Below are 21,700 nucleotides of genomic sequence, written 5' to 3'. Positions count from 1 at the left end.
GAAAGATCCCACATGCCACGGAGCAACTAAGCCCGTGCGCCACAACTACTGAGCCTGCACTCTAGAGCCCGCGAGCCACAACTACTGAGCCTGCGGGCCTAGAGGCCGTGCTCCGCAACAAGAGAAGCCACCGCAGTGAGAAGCCTGCGCACCGCAACGAAGAGGAGCCCCCGCTCGCCGCAACTAGAGAAAGCCCACGCGCAGCAACAAAGACCCAATGCAGCCAAAAATAAATAAATTAATTTTTAAAAAAAAGATACTATTGGAAATGTGTGGCAGAGGTTATCTCTATATCTAAGTCTGAAGACGAGAAGGAAAAGCAAGTTTAGGAACAAACTTGTGCAAGTGTATGTCACTCTTTAATTCATCTGGCACAAGAATGCAGATGAGCTGATGGTGAACGTTTAAAATTGTGGTGATAGAGTAACTCAGTATTTCCCAAAGAGTGCTCCACAGAATACTATTCCAGAAGATATTGATAGGTGTTTTACAGGAGACAAGATTCCATAATTGATGAGTTGTGAGAAACTGAGTTAAGTTTAACAAGTTTCTTTATTGCAGAAGTTCTCAGAGCCTTTGTTCAACATTAATTTAGTGTACGATGTTCCCCAACTTATTTTTTTCTTGGATCATTATATGGGACATATGTTCCATAGAACACATCTTGGGAAATGCTGTTCTAACAAAATCCTTATTATAAATATGCTTCTGAAATGTGAACTTATTTTTAATGCTCCGTTTTTCATTGAGAGCTAAGTACCCAGCACTGTGTCCTCAGGCTCCCAATGTTCTCTAGAACTGAGGGGAAGAATTAGGCTCACTGGTGACCATCACTCTTTTCTAGGTCAAATACACACATACACACACACAGTCACTTAAGAGGGCAAAGCAAATATCTAAAGCCAAATCAGGTCAAAGCTTCGGAAGCCCCAACTTGAACTCCAGGGCTTTGGGATGTACCTGGATGTTGTAGCAGGCTCGCTGATGAACATGTTTCTGTGGCTGGACATCACTCTCCACCCCCAGAGACCTGACCTCTGTCCTTGAGGCACAGGTGTCAAGAATCCCAAACTGAACAGTAGCAAATGGATACCAATCAGAGGGAATTTCTTGGTCTGATCCAAGTTCTAGTTTGTATGACAAACAATGGGGATGATCAGGACCTTGAAGAAAAAAATCAAATGGTCAGTCAAAGTATTTCAACGGCCATTGAACATTTCTCTTGAGCATAAGAGGCATGCATCCCTCTCTTTAATAAGCATTTCCATTAGCACTATGGTTGTGTGAATTCCATTAAATGACATACCATCAAAATTCACAATTTTGCACTAACTGGAGGGAAGTCTACCTGCATTTTTTAAGTACTGGCTTTAAAATGAAGTACAACTTCATCATTATATAGTTATATATGTTAACTCCCAAAATGTTTTCAATGAGAAGTATGCTGTTGCTTTCTTTAAAAAGAAAGTTTAATATTTCATTTAATTATTCAAATAAAACAATGACCAACAATACAGCGATCAGAAAAATTTAGAATTATATCAAGTTCATATGTGAGTGCCTTCTATTGGGTGATTCTAATTCAGAATAATAAAAGTATGCTAAGTTTTTTAAATTAAAAGGTGAGTAATATTTATATTAAGCATCATTATTTGGCTATAATGTGCATAAGATCTGTAGAGAAAGAAAACTTTCTCTTAAGTAGACTGAATAAGATCTTACAATAATTCTTAATTTATTCATTTTCTTACCACTCTATTTATTGATAGATAATGCAAAGGTAAATTTCAGCCTAAATTAGGTCACATTATAAAGAATTATGATTTTTTTAAAAAGTTAAACTTAATGAATTTTTTTACATTTCAGAAAATATTCTAGGCTAAGAATTCTTTTTTTAGTAGAATGGATTATTTTTTAGTACACTAATTCCCACTCACCCTCCTTAAAGCTTTGACTGGCACAAATGTACCGTGTAAATATGGGCATACTTTCAATGTTTCAATGAAATATCTGTTTTCACTTCACTTTGCCATATATTGAGCATCTACTCTATGCCAAGCCAGGCTCTGTGCCAGACCTAGGGATATCAGATATACACAAAAGCTTTAAGAGGGGTCAGGTACTGTGTGTGTGTGTTTATGTGTGTGGGTTACAATGGAGTAAAAAATATTTTCAATGTAAACACTGTAGTAACTCTATAAATGTTCCATGATTCTGTTGCCTTAGTCCACAGCATCTACATATCCCATGCAGCTATCTTTACTTAAATTAAATGTATGAGATGACAATAATGTCAAAAGCCAGATTAAATTACTACACCACTGACACGACTCAAGAAAGAACATTTCCATCAGAATATAGCTTTAGGCACAAAAACAAGAGTTTAAAGGATTTCACTTAATTCTTAAAAGATAAATTGCCTTTCATTCCTTACAACCTGTTTCTTGTAGAGAGACTAATAGAATTCTAAGGCTGTAAAAGGACTTGAGAACTCATCCATCAATTAACCAACAGATGCTCATTAGCGTTTCCTCTCACTTGTAGGGGAGGACAACAGCGGCCTCAGAGGTGCTCTAAGCTACCCAGATCACTGCAGGCAAGTGATAACTTTATTCACACACACACAAAGCCAGGGGAGATTCCACAATCCATTAGCCTTTCTGGCCTTCTGTCTGTAGGATACCTAAGTTTATTTAAACTTAATTCAGGCACTCTTCAGTCCTTTACGGCATAGTGGTTAAGCACATAAACACTGGACTCAGATGGCCCAGGGTCAGATCCCAGCTCTGCTACTTAAAAGGTGGGTGACCCTTGGCAAGTTATTTGATCTCTCTGAGCCTCAGTTTCCCCATCTGAAAACGGGGGTGATGATGATGATAACAACACAAACCTTATGGGATTGCTGTGAGGATTAAGCTAGTTGGCACACATAAGCGCTCTAGGGACGTGGTATACTGTAGTGGTATAGATAGAAGTGCACAGTGCTATTCAATTATAAATTCAGTATTGTTATTTAATTACCATAATTTTGCTAATGAAAGCACCATGAATTCTACACTTTTAGAGCTGAAAATGATATTGCAGATGATCTAATTGATATTAGATGTGAATATTGATATGCACATTTTAAAGAAAAACTCTTTTGGAACTTTTGCAATGAAAATCACCCAAGCTGAAGACCTAGTACTCCAAAAATAGGTTTAGAAACAAAACCTTTCTACCCACTTTTCTAAAAAACTGGTAAAAGAAGAACGTTTTTCCTTTCAAGTTTTCTGGCATATTTTTCCTGGCTTTTAAAACTCTAAATACTCTACAACGTTCAATAACTCACACTCCCTTTGGACTTTGATATCCATGAAGAGAAGTATCATGTCCGTCCTTAGCACAAGCCTGGCACATTTGGGGCTCAAAGGCTATTTGTGGAATTTACAAGTGAATGAATAAAAGATAGAGGAAAATCATGTTCTTTATCTCAGTACTGACCACCAGGGGGCACTCTCGGGCTTCGGTAATTAGTCCCTCATCACTTTCTAAGGACCAGGAATGCAATCACGAAATCTATTTAGGTCTAGTAGACACCGGCTCCCTCTTGCACCAAAATATTTCACATCTGAAACTGAATTGGTGAGAGCTGGAGGGAATGAATGGTAGAAGGATGACACAAGTAGCGGAGGAGGAGAGAACAACCAATGTGAAGAGAGTGCAAAGAAAAAAGTAAAGGCGAGTCATATTTAAAAATTGGTAAAATTGGGAAAGTGGAGATAGATACATTTGTTAATTGACCCTCCACCATGCTCACTTCTCTAATTCTACGCTACCATATGTACCCTCTATGGCTAATCGGTGTTTTCAAATGTCCTCATTCTCTCGTCCCTCTCCTTCCTCCCTTTTCCTCTCTCCCCCTCCCCTTCCTTTTCCACCACCTTCCCTTCCTCCTCCTCCCCCCCTCATTTTCCTCCTCCTCCCTCCCCTCCTCCTCCTCCTCCTCTTTCCCACCCCCAGCAAAATCTGTGCACAAGAAACTGTCCTCTGTTGTCATTCACACCTCAGCCTGAATGAACTATCTGGGGCCAACCTTTGTTGTAAAACGAAAGGCTCACCCACTGTTAAAGGAATATTAAGCATTGACGTGCTGGTAGAAGAGACATTTAAGGAGCCAGCATCCCTTCCCACCTCCCCTGAAATCACATATAAGTTATTTCACCAATAGGAAAATTCAATTCCGATCTCACAAATCCCTAGGAAAGGGGCATAAAAAAATTTTTTTTAATTAGTACATATACTTCATATATTTTTTTAGTTTCCTTTTTAAAAAAAATTTTTTTTCTAACAGGTTTTTCAGAAACTAGCTTGAAAGGGTAACGTGTTAAAGACCCTCTTTTAAAATCCTCTGTTCTCTAAATACCCGTGATTTTAAAATCATATAGAAACATCGAGATACTCTAAGTCCTTGCTCCTCTACGTGAGGTCCGTGGCCAGCCGCGCTGGCATCACCGGAGCACGTGTGGGTGACACAGTACGGGGGAGCCCCACCTGCTGATTCAGAGTCCATATTTTAACAAGGTGATTCATATGCACACAAAAGTTTGAGAAGCACTGCCTTAGGATAAAGATTTCCGCTCTGCCCCAACCTTACTCTTTCTGTGCTTCTTCTCAAGAAGCAAAATGCCAGGCAGCCTCTTACTCTTTGCATTATCCTCCCCCCACCCCTATCGTGGAGAAGCCTCGGTGACGGGGCCACGTGATCCCAGAAGTGTCTGGGCCCCAGCCTGGCTCAGAGCTTCCCCCTGCCTCCCCAGACTCCAGACACAGCCTCACTGCCTTTTCCCGGGCCTCCTCTTGGTGCACAGACCTGATTTGAACAAAGCAGCTTTGATCCCAAAGAATTTGGTCAGTGAATTCTCACCATGTAATTGTCTGGAATGCTTGTAAAATGCCATTCTGTGTGAGCCTGGTGCTATGACAGTCTTCCACAAGAATTCCCAAAGGCCAAGACCAAGTCCAGCCAGCCTCTCTGGGAATGCACACTCTTCGAATTGTTCTCAGTGAGCTCAACTGTTGGTAAATATGGATGGGAGGGCAATAACAGGGCTCTAGAAGACACAGGGATACACAGAGCAGGGAGGAATGATGCCTAGGAGGCCGTGACAGGTCTCCCAGCAGAGGTACGAGGCCAGCTTCATGGGAGAGCCTCTTACAAGCACCAATAGCTGGGCCTCACCCCCGGAGTCTGATTGGTAGGGATGATGCCTAAATATGGGTATTTTAAATATTAAAGCTCTAACGATTTTAAGGACTCTAACATGCAGCCAGGGCTGGGAAACAGATTTTAAAAGGAGTGAGGAGAGGTTATCTCAGCTAATGGCACCATCGCCCACCCAGACCTGCTCCCAGCCCCTCCCTTTCCCCCAGGCCCACAGACCATCTGTCACTGTCTCGGGGTCACCTCTTCTGAATTCACTCACCCACCGCTCACCTCTGTCTCAGTGCTCCCACTGCCCTCCACCTTGCTCAGCCTCTCTCCCCTCCTACCAGCCTCCCTGTACTATAATCTACTCCTGAATCTTTCCTCTGCAACGTACGCCTGACTTTCTAAAACAAGGTAGGATTCTGTCACAGTCATGCCTGAAAACATTCCGGAGGCCCTGCTGACAAACTCCACACCCCACAGCATGGCTCACGACCCTCTTGGCAGGCTGGTTTCTTTTCCAACTATCCCCTCGGTCCCATAACTCAGGTAAGATCCCCCATTGACACGCCTGTGTTTCTGCTGTTTCTATCCTTGATGGAGTCCCACTGATTCTCACAGGCCAAGCTGAAGCATCACCTCTCCAGCAGAGCCTTCCCTACTGCCCCCTGCAGTTGAGGACTCCTTTCTCTGGGACCCCTATTAGATAACATCTGTACACGTTCCAGAATAGGAGAGAGCAGATTTCCACAGCTCATTTGGATAGTTGCTTCTGCGTCTGCCTCGCCTACTAGACTTATGTTTCCAGACAGCAGGGATCATGTTTGCATCTGTATCCCCCAAGCACCCAGCACGGAGCCTGTACCTAGAGGAAATTCAGTGGGTGTTTGTGGAATGGACGTGTGAATGAGTGAGCCCTCTTACTAAATTCTTGTTGACTGAATCAATTAACTCTACCATTAATTCTGAGAAAATGCACTGTTATGAACAGGATTATTTTCACAAGAAGCTTTGTATGTTGTTCTCCTTCCAAAATTAGAAAAGAAGGATTGGTATGGGTTCTCAGTTTGAAAATAAAAAAAAAAAGTGTGGTTGCCCCGGAGGGTCTAGCTGGAGTGCCTGCTCCGAGGTAGAGCTGGAGTGGGCTCCTTGCGAACCTGTCCCCCTGGCCCTCTGACCCCAGCTGGACAAGCCAGCAGGCTGAGCCCTCTGTGCTCCTCTCTCAGAGGCATAAGCATTGCTGCAAATCCATGCAAAAGGTGCATCTGACCTTTTGTTCTGGGCCCAGAACAGGAGTCAGGTTATCACCCAGACCTCAGAGGACATCTGGGGACCAAGGAGGTTACAGTTCGCGTTCCAGCCTGCCTCCCCCTTTCCCTTTGTGTTCAGCAAAATGAAAGGCAACAATATTCTGATTTTTATAACGTCTCTCACCTAAAAGTAGCACAAATAACTTTGAGAATAGATCCCTTGGAACCACACACTCAAAACCTCAAAATCTGTTTTCCTGGGGGGAGATAATCTGAGACTGGTTTGAACTTGCTCCTCCAGCAACGTTATCAAGAAGGCAGGAAGCATTACCGCTGTGGATGATATCCTGGAAGATATTCCCATCATGCTAGAGTTGACCAGGAGGTGCCGTTAGAAGTCACGCCTGTGACCACGCTATCCTATCACTGCCTCTCCCCGCCCTGGGCCTGGGCTCTCCTGGCTGTTCCTTGGAACTAGAAGGTAACCACCAACTACCGTGAGTCAGGAGAACACTGTGGAGGGGAATTTGGCATGAATGGAGAAAAGCAGGGAGTGTCAGGAAAGGCTACTGAATGGGGGCTTCCCTTCAGCACAGGGGCCTAGGACTCCTTAGCTGCCAGCTGTGTCTCTCACCTGCTGGGCCCTGTCTGTAGCTCAAGATACAATCAGTCGACAGATGTTAAGCCAGAAAATTGCAGGGCACAGACAAGGTGGCATGCTGCCCCTTAGGTCCACTGTAGTCTGGGGCTAGCTCTTCCTGCCCCAAAACATCACGAGACCTGCAGAGCAGTTTCCCTCAACCTGGGTCATACATTAGGTTCACCTGGGGAGCTCTCAAAACATATGGGTGCCTGGGGCCCTCCCCCAGAGATTCTGATTTAATTGGCATAGAGTAGAGCTTGAACATCAAGCTTATTTAAAAGCTCTCAGGCTATTCTGACGGCCAGTTTTGAGAAACACTGCTGTAGGTCCACCCTGAATAAAAATGCTTCCTCTGCAGTCCACAGCGTGGAGGGCCCTAGGATGTAATTAAATTCTCCTGAAGGATTAGACCAGCTGTGAGCTATTTGGAAACAGGGATCAATCTTACTTCTCTTTAGCCCCAGCATCTGATGTGGCACTTGGAATACAGTAAGTGCTCAATAAAGGTTTGCCTAAATGATGAATGCATCAACTCAGATGCCCCAAATCTGCCCCCAACTTAGCTCCATAGCCCAGTGTTCTGCCAGAAATAACTGAACTAAAACAGGCAGCAGCCCTAATTTCAAATTTTGTTTTTTTGCTTTATTATGTTACACCCACTACTAACTTACTACTTTAAAATAAATGCAAAAAAAATAAAAATAAAAATAAATGCAGTGCTAGGGCTGTCTCTTCAAAGTTCTAAACTTCTAGATTCATTGTTTGCTTTGCAAAATAAAAAAAAGTAACTGAATTTTAATGCTTAATTAAAATTAAAACAACTTGTCAAGATGGTCAAATTGGTCAATTCAGCAAAAGAAATTAACTTGGGTAAAAATGAAAGGTAGTCTTATTTCAAGAAGCAGGGAACAAAACCTAAGGAGGAAGTGGTACTGGCTGAGAATACAAAAAAGTTCAGGTATATTCAAGGATGACAGATCTTAAAAGGTCAGTTAGGGAATCTAAGCTATATGAACAATAATTTTAATATTTGAGGCTGACGGTTGATGTCAAGAGGTCCAACTAGAAATTTTCCCTTGGTACCGCCATCCATAATAAAATCCTAGCCTCAGATGGTATTTCTTATGATATCTTAAAAAAATTTTAGGCTAAACTTATCTGGTAGAAATAGGCATAAGGGGACAAAATAAACCAGCTGTTTGACTAAATGTTCCATCTCCCACCCAGCGATGTAAGCATGGCCTCAGCTGACTGACTTTACCCCATCTGCCTCAGCCTGGTTTCAACCCAAGGAGGAGAGTGAAAACATTTAAGTGACTTCACATGAAAATCAGCTTGGCGTGTTGAATATTTACTTGAATTTTTATCAGGAAGCCGGTCTATCTTCCATACGACGGCCCGGTAGGCACTCTCATATTTTGCTGACCCCACAGTGACCTGTATGACAGGTTCAGATTCAGGTTCATGTAAACTCCCCAGACACGCCCGGCGGTTCATTTTGGCTTTCAGGGACTTCTGCCTCTGGAGGTTCATGGTCCAGAGGGCCTTGATCCACTGCGATGGAACAGGAAAGTGTATCATTATGTTGTCACAGGACCTCAAGGATGGTCTCTGGACCAACGGGGCCATGTTGACAAAGGCCTGAAGCTCCACATACGCCCCCTGGACAACCACTACAGACTTCAGGGAAAAGGGAAGATCTTCCCCGCTATACAAAGTCTTGAAACGCATCAGCTCAAACCGGCAGGCATCCAGAGGTACAAACTTAATGATTCTTGATTGCTCAAATTCTTGTGCTTTCACACACTTATGAAAATGATAGTCAAGAATATCAATCCCCTTCTTTTCTGGGTCTTTTTCAAAATAGCATTCATTTCGTTTCTGCAGCTCAAGGTCATTCAAGGTTAAAAAGCATTCTGTGTTCCCATTCACAAAGCAGAGGCAACAGATTTGAGTTATCACAGCACTTTCAACCAATTTTCCTTCTTCTTTAGTGATTTTACCCCAAAAGTTGTCCACAATTTCAAGGAAAATTTCTTGTTCCTCATAGTTCTTCTTTGGTTTTGAAACAGCTGGCAGCTTCATCAGCTCCTCCTCCACACTGGTCAGAAAGTCAAGGAAGTCATGGTACTCTGTGGATCCCAACTTCAGCATTTGTTCTATGTCTGGTTCGTGAACTACTTCTGTCTTAGAATGGTATTTCCTTTTTTCTGTGTAAGACACATGTTCAATCTTCACAGTATGGATTTTTCCTGTCACACTAAAGTTCTCAACTTTGGGTTCAGAAAGCCTGCAGTATGGATTGAGCTGTAACTCTTTAAATGGTTTTTCTAACCCCTTCTCATAATACATTTGCAAAATTCCTCCAGGTAAGACTTTTAGAAAAATTGGCCCCCACTGACGGGAAGACATCATGTTCTTCTTCTCAGGAATTCTCAACATGAAAGACCATCCGGCTTTTGGCTGACTCCTGAAGAGCATGTGGGGGACAAAGGAAGAGGCAGCATCTTCAGCATACAGATACTGCGTAGACAAATTTCCAAATGAGTCTTGGTTCTCAGCTGATTGGAGATGTTCAAGTTTCTCACAGATGTAGTTGAGTGAACATTGATTTAAGCCTTTTTGATCAATAGGCATCTCTTTGTCTCTTGATGGGACCATCTTTCTGCTTCCTGGAGGGTCAAAGGTGAGCTGGGAAGCACTGCCTTCATCTTTCCAAAATGGACTTGAAAAGGCACAGTCCTCCTGAAAATACTGAAACTGGGGAGTATCACTTTGGAACCCTAGGCCTTCAGCCTGGTGAGGGCTCATTTCATCTGGAAGACCCATTTTGGGAGCTGGATGTATACATGAGTGGTCACTGAGTAAGGAAGCATGGGATAAACAGGTTGGTTTAGTAGGCAATAAGGAAGATCCTGCTCCAGGTATAAGTGGACTGTTTGAAGATGATTCTGGAATAGGATAAAGCACATGAGTCCCTGCCTTGGGGATGCCAGGAAAACCTGGGAAGTCTTTGGTAGGTGTAGAAAGAGGAGAGTTACTTGGAGGTCCTGGACTGAAATAAAAGTCTATGATTGGAGAGGAGAGAGGGGTACTGCTGGTGGAGGAATATCCACTGGGAAATTCCTTAGTACCAGAAAGGTTCAGTTTAAGTCCATTTGGCCTACAAATGCCTTGATTCTCCAGAGGGAAATTCTTTGACTTTTGAGAAGACTGAAAAGCAGGGTCATCATCAAATGTGACCCAATTGCCTGGGTTTGTGGAGCACATCTTTGGGATCAGATTGTGGTCTTGCCAATGAATCAGATATGTTGTCTCTGTTAAAGGAGAAAGAGAAAATAAGAATATAAAATGAGGGGGAAAAATTCAAGTTACTAGAGGTCATTTGTTCTGAGAAACACTTGGATTTAAAAGTATCCAGATTTATAAATTAACTGAGTTTAAAGAAATGCTTAAAAACTGTAACACTTTTGATGGCTGAATGGATTACAAAAACAAGATCTAACCATATGCTGGTTATAAGAGACCCATTTTAGATTTAAGGACACACATAGACTGAATGTGAAAAGATGGAAAAAGATATTCTATACAAATAGAAACCAAAAGAGAGCAGGGGTAGCCATGCTAATACAGGACAAAATAGACTTTAAGTCAAAAACTGTCACAAGAGACAAAAAAGGGCATTATATAATAAAAAAAGGGTCAACTCATCAGCAAGATATAACAATTATGAGTATCAGAGCACCCAAATATATGAAGCAAACATTAAAAAACTGAACAGAGAAAAAGATAGCAACACAATACTAGTAGGAGATTTCAATACCCCAATTTCAATAATGGATAGGACATCCAGATGGAAGATCAATAAGGAAACAGAGGACTTTTACAACATTATAGATCAAATGAACCTACCAGACATATACAAAATATTCCACACAACAGCATCAGAATACATTCTTCTCAAGCACATGCATAACATTCTTCAGGATAGATCATATGTTAGTTTACAAAAAAAGTATCAAAAATTTAAGAAGACTGAAATCATATCAAGTATCTTTTCCAACCACAATAGAATGAAACTGGAAATCAGGAGCAGAAAAAAACTGGAAAATTCACAAGCATGTGGAAATTAAGCAATACACTCTTCAACAACCAATGGGTCAAAGAAGAAACCAAAAAGGAAATTAGAAAATATCTTAATACAGAGAGGGCAGACAGCAGAAGCAAGAAGAACCACAATCCTTCAGCCTGTGGAACAAAAACGACATTCACAGAAAGACAGACAAAATGAAAAGGCAGAGGGCTATGTACCAAATGAAGGAACAAGATAAAACCCCAGAAAAGCAATTAAATGAAGTGGAGATAGGCAACCTACCAGAAAAAGAATTCAGAATAATGATAGTGAAGATGATCCAGGACCTCAGAAAAAGAATGGAGGCAAAGATCAAGAAGATGCAAGAAATGTTTAACAAAGACCTAGAAGAATTAAAGAACAAACACACAGAGATGAACAATACAATAACTGAAATGAAAACTACACTAGAAGCAATCACTAGCAGAATAACAGAGGCAGAAGAACGGATAAGTGACCTGGAAGACAGAATGGTGGAATTCACTGCTGTGGAACAGAATAAAGAAAAAACAATGAAAAGAAATGAAGACAGCCTAAGAGGCCTCTGGGACAACAGTAAACGCACCAACATTCACATTATAGGGGTCCAAGAAGGAGAAGAGAGACAGAAAGGCCCCAAGAAAATATTTGAAGAGATTATAGTCAAAAACTTCCCTAACATGAGAAAGGAAATAGTCACCCAAGTCCAGGAAGCGCAGACAATTCCAGGCAGGATAAACCCAAGGAGAAACATGCTGAGACAGACAGTAATCAAAGTGACAAAAATTAAAGACAAAGAAAAATTATTAAAAGCAACAAGGAAAAACTGACAAATAACATAAAAGGGAACTCCCAAAAGGTTAACAGCTGATTTCTCAGCAGAAACTCTACAAGCCAGAATGGAGTGGCACGATATATTTAAAGTGATGAAAGGGAAGAACTTACAACCAAGATTACTCTACCCAGCAAGGATCTCATTCAGACTTGATGGAGAAATCAAAAGCTTTACAGACAAGCAAAAGCTAAGAGAATTCAGCACCACCAAACCAGTTCTACAACAAATGCTAAAGGAACTTCTCTAAGTGGGAAACACAGGAGAAGAAAAGGACCTACAAAAACAAATCCAAAACAATTAAGACAATGGTAATAGGAACATACATATCAATAATTACTGTAAATGTGAATGGAGTAAATTCTCCAACCAAAAGACACAGTCTCACTGAAGGGATACAAAAACAAGACCCATATATATGCTGTCTACAAGAGGCTCACTTCAAACCTAGGAACACATACAGACTGAAAGTGAGGGGATGTAAAAAGATTTTCCATGCAAATGAAAATCAAAAGAAAGATGGAATAGCAATACTCATGTCAGATGAAATAGACTTTAAAATAAAGAATGTTACAAGAGACAAGGAAGGACACTACACAATGATCAAGGGATCAATCCAAGAAGAAGATATAACAATTATAAATATATATGTACCAAACATAGGAGCACCTCAATACATGAGACAAATGCTAATAGCTATAAAAGAGGAAATCTTTTATAATAATAGTGGGGGACTTTAACACCTCACTTACACCAATGGACAGATCATCCAGACAGAAAATTAATAAGGAAACACAAGCTTTAAAAGACACAATAGACCAGATAGATTTAATTGATATTTATAGGACATTCCATCTGAAAACAGTAGATTACACTTTCTTCTCAAGTGCACAAGGAACATTCTCCAGGATAGATCACATCTTGGGTCACAAATCAAGCCACAGTAAATTTAAGAAAATTGAAATCGTATCAAACATCTTTTCCGACCACAACGCTATGAGATTAGAAATCAATTACAGGGAAAAAAACGTAAAAAAACACAAACACATGGAGGCTAAACAATACGTTACTAAATAACCAAAAGATCACTGAAGAAATCAAAGAGGAAATCAAAAAATACCTAGAGACAAATGGCAACGAAAACACAATGATCCAAAACTTATGGGATGCAGCAAAAGCAGTTCTAAGAGGGAAGTTTATAGCAATAAATCCTACCTCAAGACACAAGAAAAATCTCAAATAAACAATCTAACCTTACACCTAAAGGAACTAGAGAAAGAAGAACAAACAAAACCCAAAGTTAGCAGAAGGAAAGAAATCATAAAGATCAGAGCAGAAATAAATGAAATAGAAACAAAGAAAACAGTAGCAAAGATCAATAAAACTAAAAGCTGGTTCTTTGAGTAGATAAACAAAGTTGTTAAACCTTTAGCGAGACTCATCAAGAAAAAGAGGGAGAGGACTCAAATCAATAAAATTAGAAATGAAAAAGGAGAAGTTACAACAGACACCGCAGAAATATAAAGCATCCTGAGAGACTACCACAAGCAACTCTATGCCAATCAAATGGACAACGTGGAAGAAATGGACAAATTCTTAGAAAGGTATAACCTTCCAAGACTGAACCAGGAAGAAATAGAAAATATGAACAGACCAATCACAAGTAATGAAATTGAAAGTGTGATTAAAAATTTTCCAACAAACGGAAGTCCACGACCAGATGGCTTCACAGGTGAATTTTATCAAACATTTAGAGAAGAGCTAACACCCATCCTTCTCAAACTCTTCCAAAAAATTGCAAAGGAAGGAACACTCCAAAACTCATTCTACGAGGTCACCATCACCCTGATACCAAAACCAGACAAAGATACTACAGAAAAAAGGAAAATTACAGACCAATTCTACAAAAAAAGAAAATTACAGACCAATGTCACTGATGAATATAGATGCAAAAATCCTCAACAAAATACTAGCAAACAGAACCCAACAACACATTAAAACTATCATACTCCATGATCAAGTGGGATTTATCCCAGGGATGCAAGGATTCTTCAATATACGCAAATCAATCAATGTGATACACCATATTAACAAACTGAAGAATAAAAACCATATGATCATCTCAATAGATGCAGAAAAAGCTTTTGACGGGAGGCCTTCAAGATGGTGGAGGAGTAAGACGTGGAGATCACCTTCCTCCCCACAAATACATCAGAAATACATCTACATGTGGAACAACTCCTACAGAACACCTACTGAACACTGGCAGAAGACCTCAGACTTCACAAAAGGCAAGAAACTCCCCATGTACCTGGGTAGGGCAAAAGAAAAAAGGGAAAACAGAGACAAAAGAATAGGGACAGGACCTGCACCTCTGGGAGGGAGCTGTGAAGGAGGAAAAGTTTCCACACACTAGGAAGCCCTTTCACTAGTGGAGACGGCGGGTGGCAGGGGGGAAGCTTTGGAGCCACAGAGGAGAGCGCAGCAACAGGGGTGCAGAGGGCAAAGCAGAGAGATTCCCGCACAGAGGATCAATGCCGACCAGCACTCACCAGCCTGAGAGGCTTGTCTGCTCACTCGCCAGGGCGGGTGGGGGCTGGGAGCTGAGGCTCTGGCTTCGGAGGTCAGATCCCAGGGAGAGGACTGGGGTTGGCTGCATGAACACAGCCTGAAGGCGGCTGGTGTGCCACACCTAGCCAAGAGGGAGTCCGGGAAAAAGTCTGGAACTGCATAAGAGGCAAGAGACCATTGTTTTGGGGGGTGTGAGGAGAGGGGATTCAGAGCGCTGCCTAATCGAGCTCTAGAGATGGATGCGAGCCGTGGCTATCAGTGCGGACACCAGAGACGGGAATGAAACGCTAAGGCTGCTGCTGCAGCCACCAAGAAGCCTGTGTGCAAGCACAGGTCGCTATCCACACCGCCCCTCCCGGGAGCCTGTGCAGCCCGCCACTGCCAGGGTCCCGTGATCCAGGGACAACTTCCCCAAGAGAACACACAGCGCGTCTCAGGCTGTTGCAATGTTACGCAGGCTTCTGCCAGCGCAGGCTCGCCCCGCATTCTGTACCCCTCCTTCCCCCAGCCTGAGTGAGCCAGAGCCCCCTAATCAGCTGCTATTTTAACCCCGTCCTGTCTGAGAGAAGAACAGATGCCATCAGGCAACCCAAATGCAAAGGCGGGGCCAAATCCAAAGCTGAACCCCAGGAGCTGTGCGAACAAAGAAGAGAAAGGGAAATTTTCCCCAGCAGCAGCAGGAGCAGCAGATTACATCTCCACAATCAACTTGATGTACCCTGCATCTCTGGAATACCTGAATAGACAACGAATCATCCCAAAATTGAGGCGGTGGACTTCGGGAGCAACTGTAGACTTGGAGTTTGCTATCTGCATCTAATTTGTTTTTGGTTTTATGTTTATTGTAGTTTAGTATTTAGAGTTTATCATTAGTAGATTTGTTTATGGATTTGGTTGCTCTCTTCCTTTTTTTTTTTATAAATAGATATATATTTTTTTCCTTTTTCTCTTTTTGTGACTGTGTATGTGTCTGCTTCTTTGTGTGATTTTGTCTGTATAGCTTTGCTTTTACCATTTGTCCAAGGGTTCTGTCTGTCCGTTTTTTTTGTTTGTTTTTGTTTTTTTGTATAGTTTTTAGCGCTTGTTATCATTGGTGGACTTGTTTTTTGGTTTGGTTGCTCTCTTCTTTCTTTCTTTCTTTTTATTACTTTAAAATTTTTTTATTTTTAATAATTCTTTTATTTTTTATTTTAATAACTTTATTTTATTCTATTTATTATTTTTTCCTCTCTTCCTTTCTTTTTTTTCTCTCTTTTCTTCTGAGCCGTGTGGCTGACAGGGTCTTGAGGCTCTGGCCAGGTGTCAGGCCTGTGCCTCTGAGGTGGGAGAGCCGAGTTCAGGATATTGGTCCATCAGAGATCTCCTGGCTCCACGTAATATGAAATGGCCAAAGTTCTCCCAGAGATCTCCATCTTAACGTTAAGACCCAGCTCCACTCAACGACCAGCAAGCTACAGTGCTGCACACCCTATGCCAAACAACTAGCAAGACAGGAACACAATCCCACTCATTAGAAGAGAGACTGCCTAAAATCATAATAAGGTCACAGACACCCCAAAACACACCACCGGATGCGATCCTGCCCACCAGGAAGACAAGATCCAGCCCCATCCACCAGAACACAGGTACCAGTCCCCCCCACCAGGAAGCCTCCACAACCCATTGAACCAACCTTAGGCACTGGGGGCAGACACCAAAAACAACGGGAACTACAAACTGGCAGCCTGCGAAACACAGTAAGTTAAGCAAAATGAGAAGACAGAGAAACACATAGCAGATGAAGGAGCAAGGTAAAAACCCACCAGACCAAACAAATGAAGAGGAAACAGGCAGTCTACCTGAAAAAGAATTCAGAATAATGATAGTAAAGATGATCCAAAATCTTGGAAATAGAATGGAGAAAATACAAGAAACGTTTAACAAGGACCTAGAAGAACTAAAGAGCAAACAAACAACGATGAACAAGACAATAAATGAAATTAAAAATTCTCTAGAAGGAATCAATAGCAGAATGACTGAGGCAGAAGAACAGATAAGTGACCGGGAAGATAAAATAGTGGAGATAACTACCACAGAGCAGAATAAAGAAAAAAGAAAGAAAAGGATTGAGGACAGTCTCAGAGACCTCTGGGACAACATTAAACACACCAACATGTGAATTATAGAGGTCCCATAAGAAGAGGAGAAAAAGAAAGGGACTGAGAAAATATTTGAAGAGATTATAGTTGAAAACTTCCCTAATATGGGAAAGGAAATAGTCAATCAAGTCCAGGAAGCACAGAGAGTTCCATACAGGATAAATCCATGGAGAAACACACCAAGACACATATTACTCAAACTATGAAAAATTAAATACAAAGAAAAAATATTAAAAGCAGCAAGGGAAAAGCAACAAATAACATTCAAGGGAATCTCCATAAGGTTAACAGCAGATCTTTCAGCAGAAACTCTGCAAGCCAGAAGGGAGTGGCAGGACATATTTAAAGTGATGAAAGGGTAAAAGCTACAACCAAGATCATGCTACCCAGCAAGGATCTCATTCAGATTCGACGGAGAAATTAAAACCTTTAGAGACAAGCAAAAGCTAACAGAATTCAGCACCACCAAGCCAGCTTTACAACAAATGCTAAACGAACTTCTCTAGGCAGAAAACACGAGAGAAGGAAAAGACCTACAATAACAAACCCAAAACAGTTAAGAAAATGATAATAGGAACATACATACCAATAATTACCTTAAATGTAAATGGATTAAATGCTCCCACCAAAAGATATAGACTGGCTGAATGGATACAAAACAAGACCCGTATATATGCTGTCTACAAGAGACCCACTTCAGGCCTAGGGACACATACAGACTGGGAGTGAGGGGATGGAAAAAGATATTCCATGCAAATGGAAATCAAAAGAAAGCTGGAGTAGCAATTCTCATATCAGAAAAAATGGACTTTAAAATAAAGACTATTACAAGGGACAAAGAAGGACACTACATAATGATCAAGGGATCAATCCAAGGAGAAGATAAAACAATTGTAAATATTTCTGCACTCAACATAGGAGCACTTCAATATATAAGGCAAATGCTAACAGCCATAAAAGGGGAAATCGACAGTAACACAATCATAGTAGCGGACTTTAACACCCCACTTTCACCAATGGACAGATCATCCAAAATGAAAATAAATAAGGAAACACAAGCTTTAAATGATACATTATACAAGATGGACTTAATTGATATTTATAGGACATTCCATCCAAAAACAACAGAATACACTTTCTTCTCAAGTGCTCATGGAACATTCTCCAGGATAGATCATATCCTGGGTCACAAATCAAGCCTTGGTAAATTTAAGAAAATTGAAATCGTATAAAGCATCCTTTCCGACCACAACGCTATGAGACTAGATATCAATTACAAGAAAAATCTGTTAAAAATACAAACACATGGAGGCTAAACAATACACTACTAAATAACCAAGAGATCACTGAAGAAATCAAAGAGGAAATCAAAAAATACCTACAAACAAATGGCAATGAAAACACGACAACCCAAAACCTATGGGATGAGGAAAAAGCAGTTCTAAGAGGGCAGTTTAGAGCAATACAATCCTACCTGAAGAAACAAGAAACATCTCAAATAAACAACCTAACATTACACCTAAAGCAATTAGAGAAAGAAGAACAAAACAACCCCAAAGTTAGCAGAAGGAAAGAAATCATAAAGATAAGATCAGAAATAAAGGAAAAAAATTGAAGGAAAGAATAGCAAAGATCAATAAAACTAAAAGCTGGTTCTTTGAGAAGATAAACAAAATTGATAAACCATTAGCCAGACTCATCAAGAAAAAAAGGGAGAAGACTCAAATCAATAGAATTAGAAGTGAAAAAGGAGAAGTAACAACTGACACTGCAGAAATATAAAGGATCATGAGAGATTACTACAAGCAACTATATGTCAATAAAATGGACAACCTGGAAGAAATGGAAAAATTCTTAGAAAAGCACAATCTTCCGAGACTGAACCAGAAAGAAATAGAAAATGTAAACAGATCAATCACAAGAACTGCAATTGAGACTGTGATTAAAAATCTTCCAACAAACAAAAGCCCAGAACCAAATGGCTTCACAGGCGAATTCTATCAAACATTTAGAGAAGAGCTAACACCTATCCTTCTCAAACTCTTCCAAAATATAGCAGAGGGAGGAATACTCCCAAAGTCATTCTACGAGGCCACCATCACCCTGATATCAAAACCAGACAAAGATGTCACAAAGAAAGAAAACTACAGGCCAATATCACTGATGAACATAGATGCAAAAATCCTCAACAAAATACTATCAAACAGAATCCAACAGCATATTAAAAGGATCATACACCATGATCAAGTGGGGTTTATCCCAGGAATGCAAGGATTCTTCAATATATGCAAATCAATCAATGTGATACACCATATTAACAAACTGAAGGAGAAAAACCATATGATCGTCTCAATAGATGCAGAAAAAGCTTTCGACAAAGTTCAACACCTATTTATGATAAAAACCCTCCAGAAAGTAGGCGTAGAGGGAACTTACCGCAACATAATAAAGGCCATATATGACAAACCCACAACCAACATCGTTCTCAATGGTGAAAAACTGAAACCATTTCCAATAAGATCAAGAACAAGACAAGGTTGCCCACTCTCACCACTATTATTCAACATAGTTTTGGAAGTTTTAGCCACAGCAATCAGAGAAGAAAAAGAAATAAAAAGAATCCAAATCGGAAAAGAAGAAGTAAAGCTGTCACTGTTTGCAGATGACATGATACTATCCATCGAGAATCCTAAAGATGCTACCAGAAAACTACTAGTGCTAATCAATGAATTTGGTAAAGTTGCAGGATACAAAATTAATGCACAGAAATCTCCTGCATTCCTATACACTAGTGATGAAAAATCTGAAAGAGAAATTAAGGAAACACTCCCATTTACCATTGCAACAAAAAGAATAAAATACCTAGGAATAAACCTACCTAGGGAGACAAAAGACCTGTATGCAGAAAACTATAAGACACTGTTGAAAGAAATTAAAGATGATACCAAGAGATGGAGAGATATACCATGTTCTTGGATTGGAAGAATCAATATTGTGAAAATGACTATACTACCCAAAGCAATCTACAGATTCAATGCAATCCCTATCAAATTACCAACAGCATTTTTCACAGAACTAGAACAAAAAATTGCACAATTTGTATGGAAACACAAAACACCCCGAATAGCCAAAGCAATCCTGAGGGAAAAAAACGAGCTGGAAGAATCAGACTGCCTTACTTCACACTGTACTACAAAGCTACAGTAATCAAGACAATATGGTACTGGCACAAAAACAGAAATATAGATCAATGGAACAGGATAGAAAGCCCAGAGATCAATCCACACACCTATGGTCAACTAATCTATGACAAAGGAGGCAAGGATATACAATGAAGAAAAGACAGTCTCTTCAATAAGTGGTGCTGGGAAAACTGGACAGCTACATGAGAAAAAATGAAATTAGAACACTCCTGAACACCATACACAAAAATAAACTCAAAATGGATTAGAGACCTAAATGTAAGACCAGACACTATAAAACTCTTAGAGGAAAACATAGGAAGAACACTCTTTGACATAAATCACAGCAAGATCTTTTTTGACCCTCCTCCTAGAGTAATGGAAATAAAAACAAAAATAAACAAATGGGACCTAATGAAACTTCAAAGCTTTTGCACAGCAAAGGAAACTATAAACAAGACGAAAAGACAACCCTCAGAATGGGAGAAAATATTTGCAAACGAATCAATGGACAAATGATTACTCTACAAAATATATAAACAGCTCATGCAACTCAATATTACAGAAACAACGCAATCAAAAAATGGGCAGAAGACCTAAATAGACATTTCTCCAATGAAGACATACAGACAGCCAAGAAGCACATGAAAAGCTGCTCAACATCACTAATTATTAGAGAAATGCTAATCAAAACTACAATGAGGTATCACCTCACACCGGTTAGAATGGGCATCATCAGAAAATCTACAAAAAACAAATGCTGGAGAGGGTGTGGAGAAAAGGGAACCCTCTTGCACTGTTGTTGGGAATGTAAAGTGATACAGCCACTATGGAGAATATGGAGGTTCCTTAAAAAACTAAAAATAGAATTACCATATGACCCATCAATCCCACTACTGGGCATATACCCAGAGAAAACCATAATTCAAAAAAGACACATGCACCCCAATGTTCATTGCAGCACTATTTACAATAGCCAGGTCATGGAAGCAACCTAAATGCCCATCGACAGACGAATGGATAAAGAAGATGTGGTACATATATACAATGGAATATTACTCAGCCATAAAAAGGAACGAAACTGGGTCATTTGTTGAGACGTGGATGGACCTAGAGACTGTCATACAGAGTGAAATAAGTCAGAAGGAGAAAAATAAATATCGTATATTAAGACATATATGTGGAATCTAGAAAAATGGTACAGATGAACCAGTTTGCAAGGCAGAAATAGACAGACAGATGTAGAGAACAAATGTAGGGACACCAAGGAGGGAAGGAGGAGTGGGATGAATTGGGAGATTGGGATTGATATATATACACTAATATGTATAAAATAGATAACTAATGAGAGCCTGCTGTATAGCACAGGGAACTCCACTTCTCTGTACAGCACAGGGAACTCCACTTCGCTGTACAGTAGAAACTAACACAACATTGTAAAACAACTATATTCCAATTTATAAATTTTTTTTTTAAATTGCAGTGTTTTTGAATCAATTCAAAAAGTCTTTATTTGAATGACTATTATGTAGTTAGACCTCGTTAGTGCTATAGAAAAATACAGGAGGAGAAGATAAAAACCCAATTTATAATGAACTTATAACCCATTGACAGCCCCAAAGGTTAACAGTTTAGAAGCATTTCCAAATTCATGATCTCACTTATCAAAACAACCCTGGGAGGTATATATCATTATTCCCATTTCATAGCTGAGATTACTTGGGTTTAGAGTCATTACCTAAAGTCACCCAACTGGTAAGAGGCAGAACTAGGATTTTTTTTTTT

The 21,700-nt window shown here is 40.3% G+C and overlaps 1 protein-coding gene across 1 annotated transcript in view; it reads right to left on the bottom strand.

The window, feature by feature from the left end:
• Nucleotides 1-21,700, bottom strand: part of STON1 (stonin 1) — a 55,466-nt gene that overhangs the window by 2,590 nt on the left and 31,176 nt on the right. The window contains exons 2-3 of the mRNA XM_061210431.1: nt 8,437-10,398; nt 961-1,163 (exon numbers count right to left, since the gene is read on the bottom strand). Coding sequence (XP_061066414.1) covers nt 961-1,163; nt 8,437-10,351 — 2,118 coding nt within the window. The 5' untranslated portion in view covers nt 10,352-10,398. The remainder of the gene's footprint in view (nt 1-960; nt 1,164-8,436; nt 10,399-21,700) is intronic.

This window comes from Eubalaena glacialis, chromosome 14 (assembly GCF_028564815.1).
Source record: "Eubalaena glacialis isolate mEubGla1 chromosome 14, mEubGla1.1.hap2.+ XY, whole genome shotgun sequence".
Classification (NCBI taxonomy): Eukaryota; Metazoa; Chordata; class Mammalia; order Artiodactyla; family Balaenidae; genus Eubalaena; species Eubalaena glacialis.
Note: the sequence above shows the minus strand (reverse complement) of the source record. Positions and strands in the feature narration are given on the sequence as shown.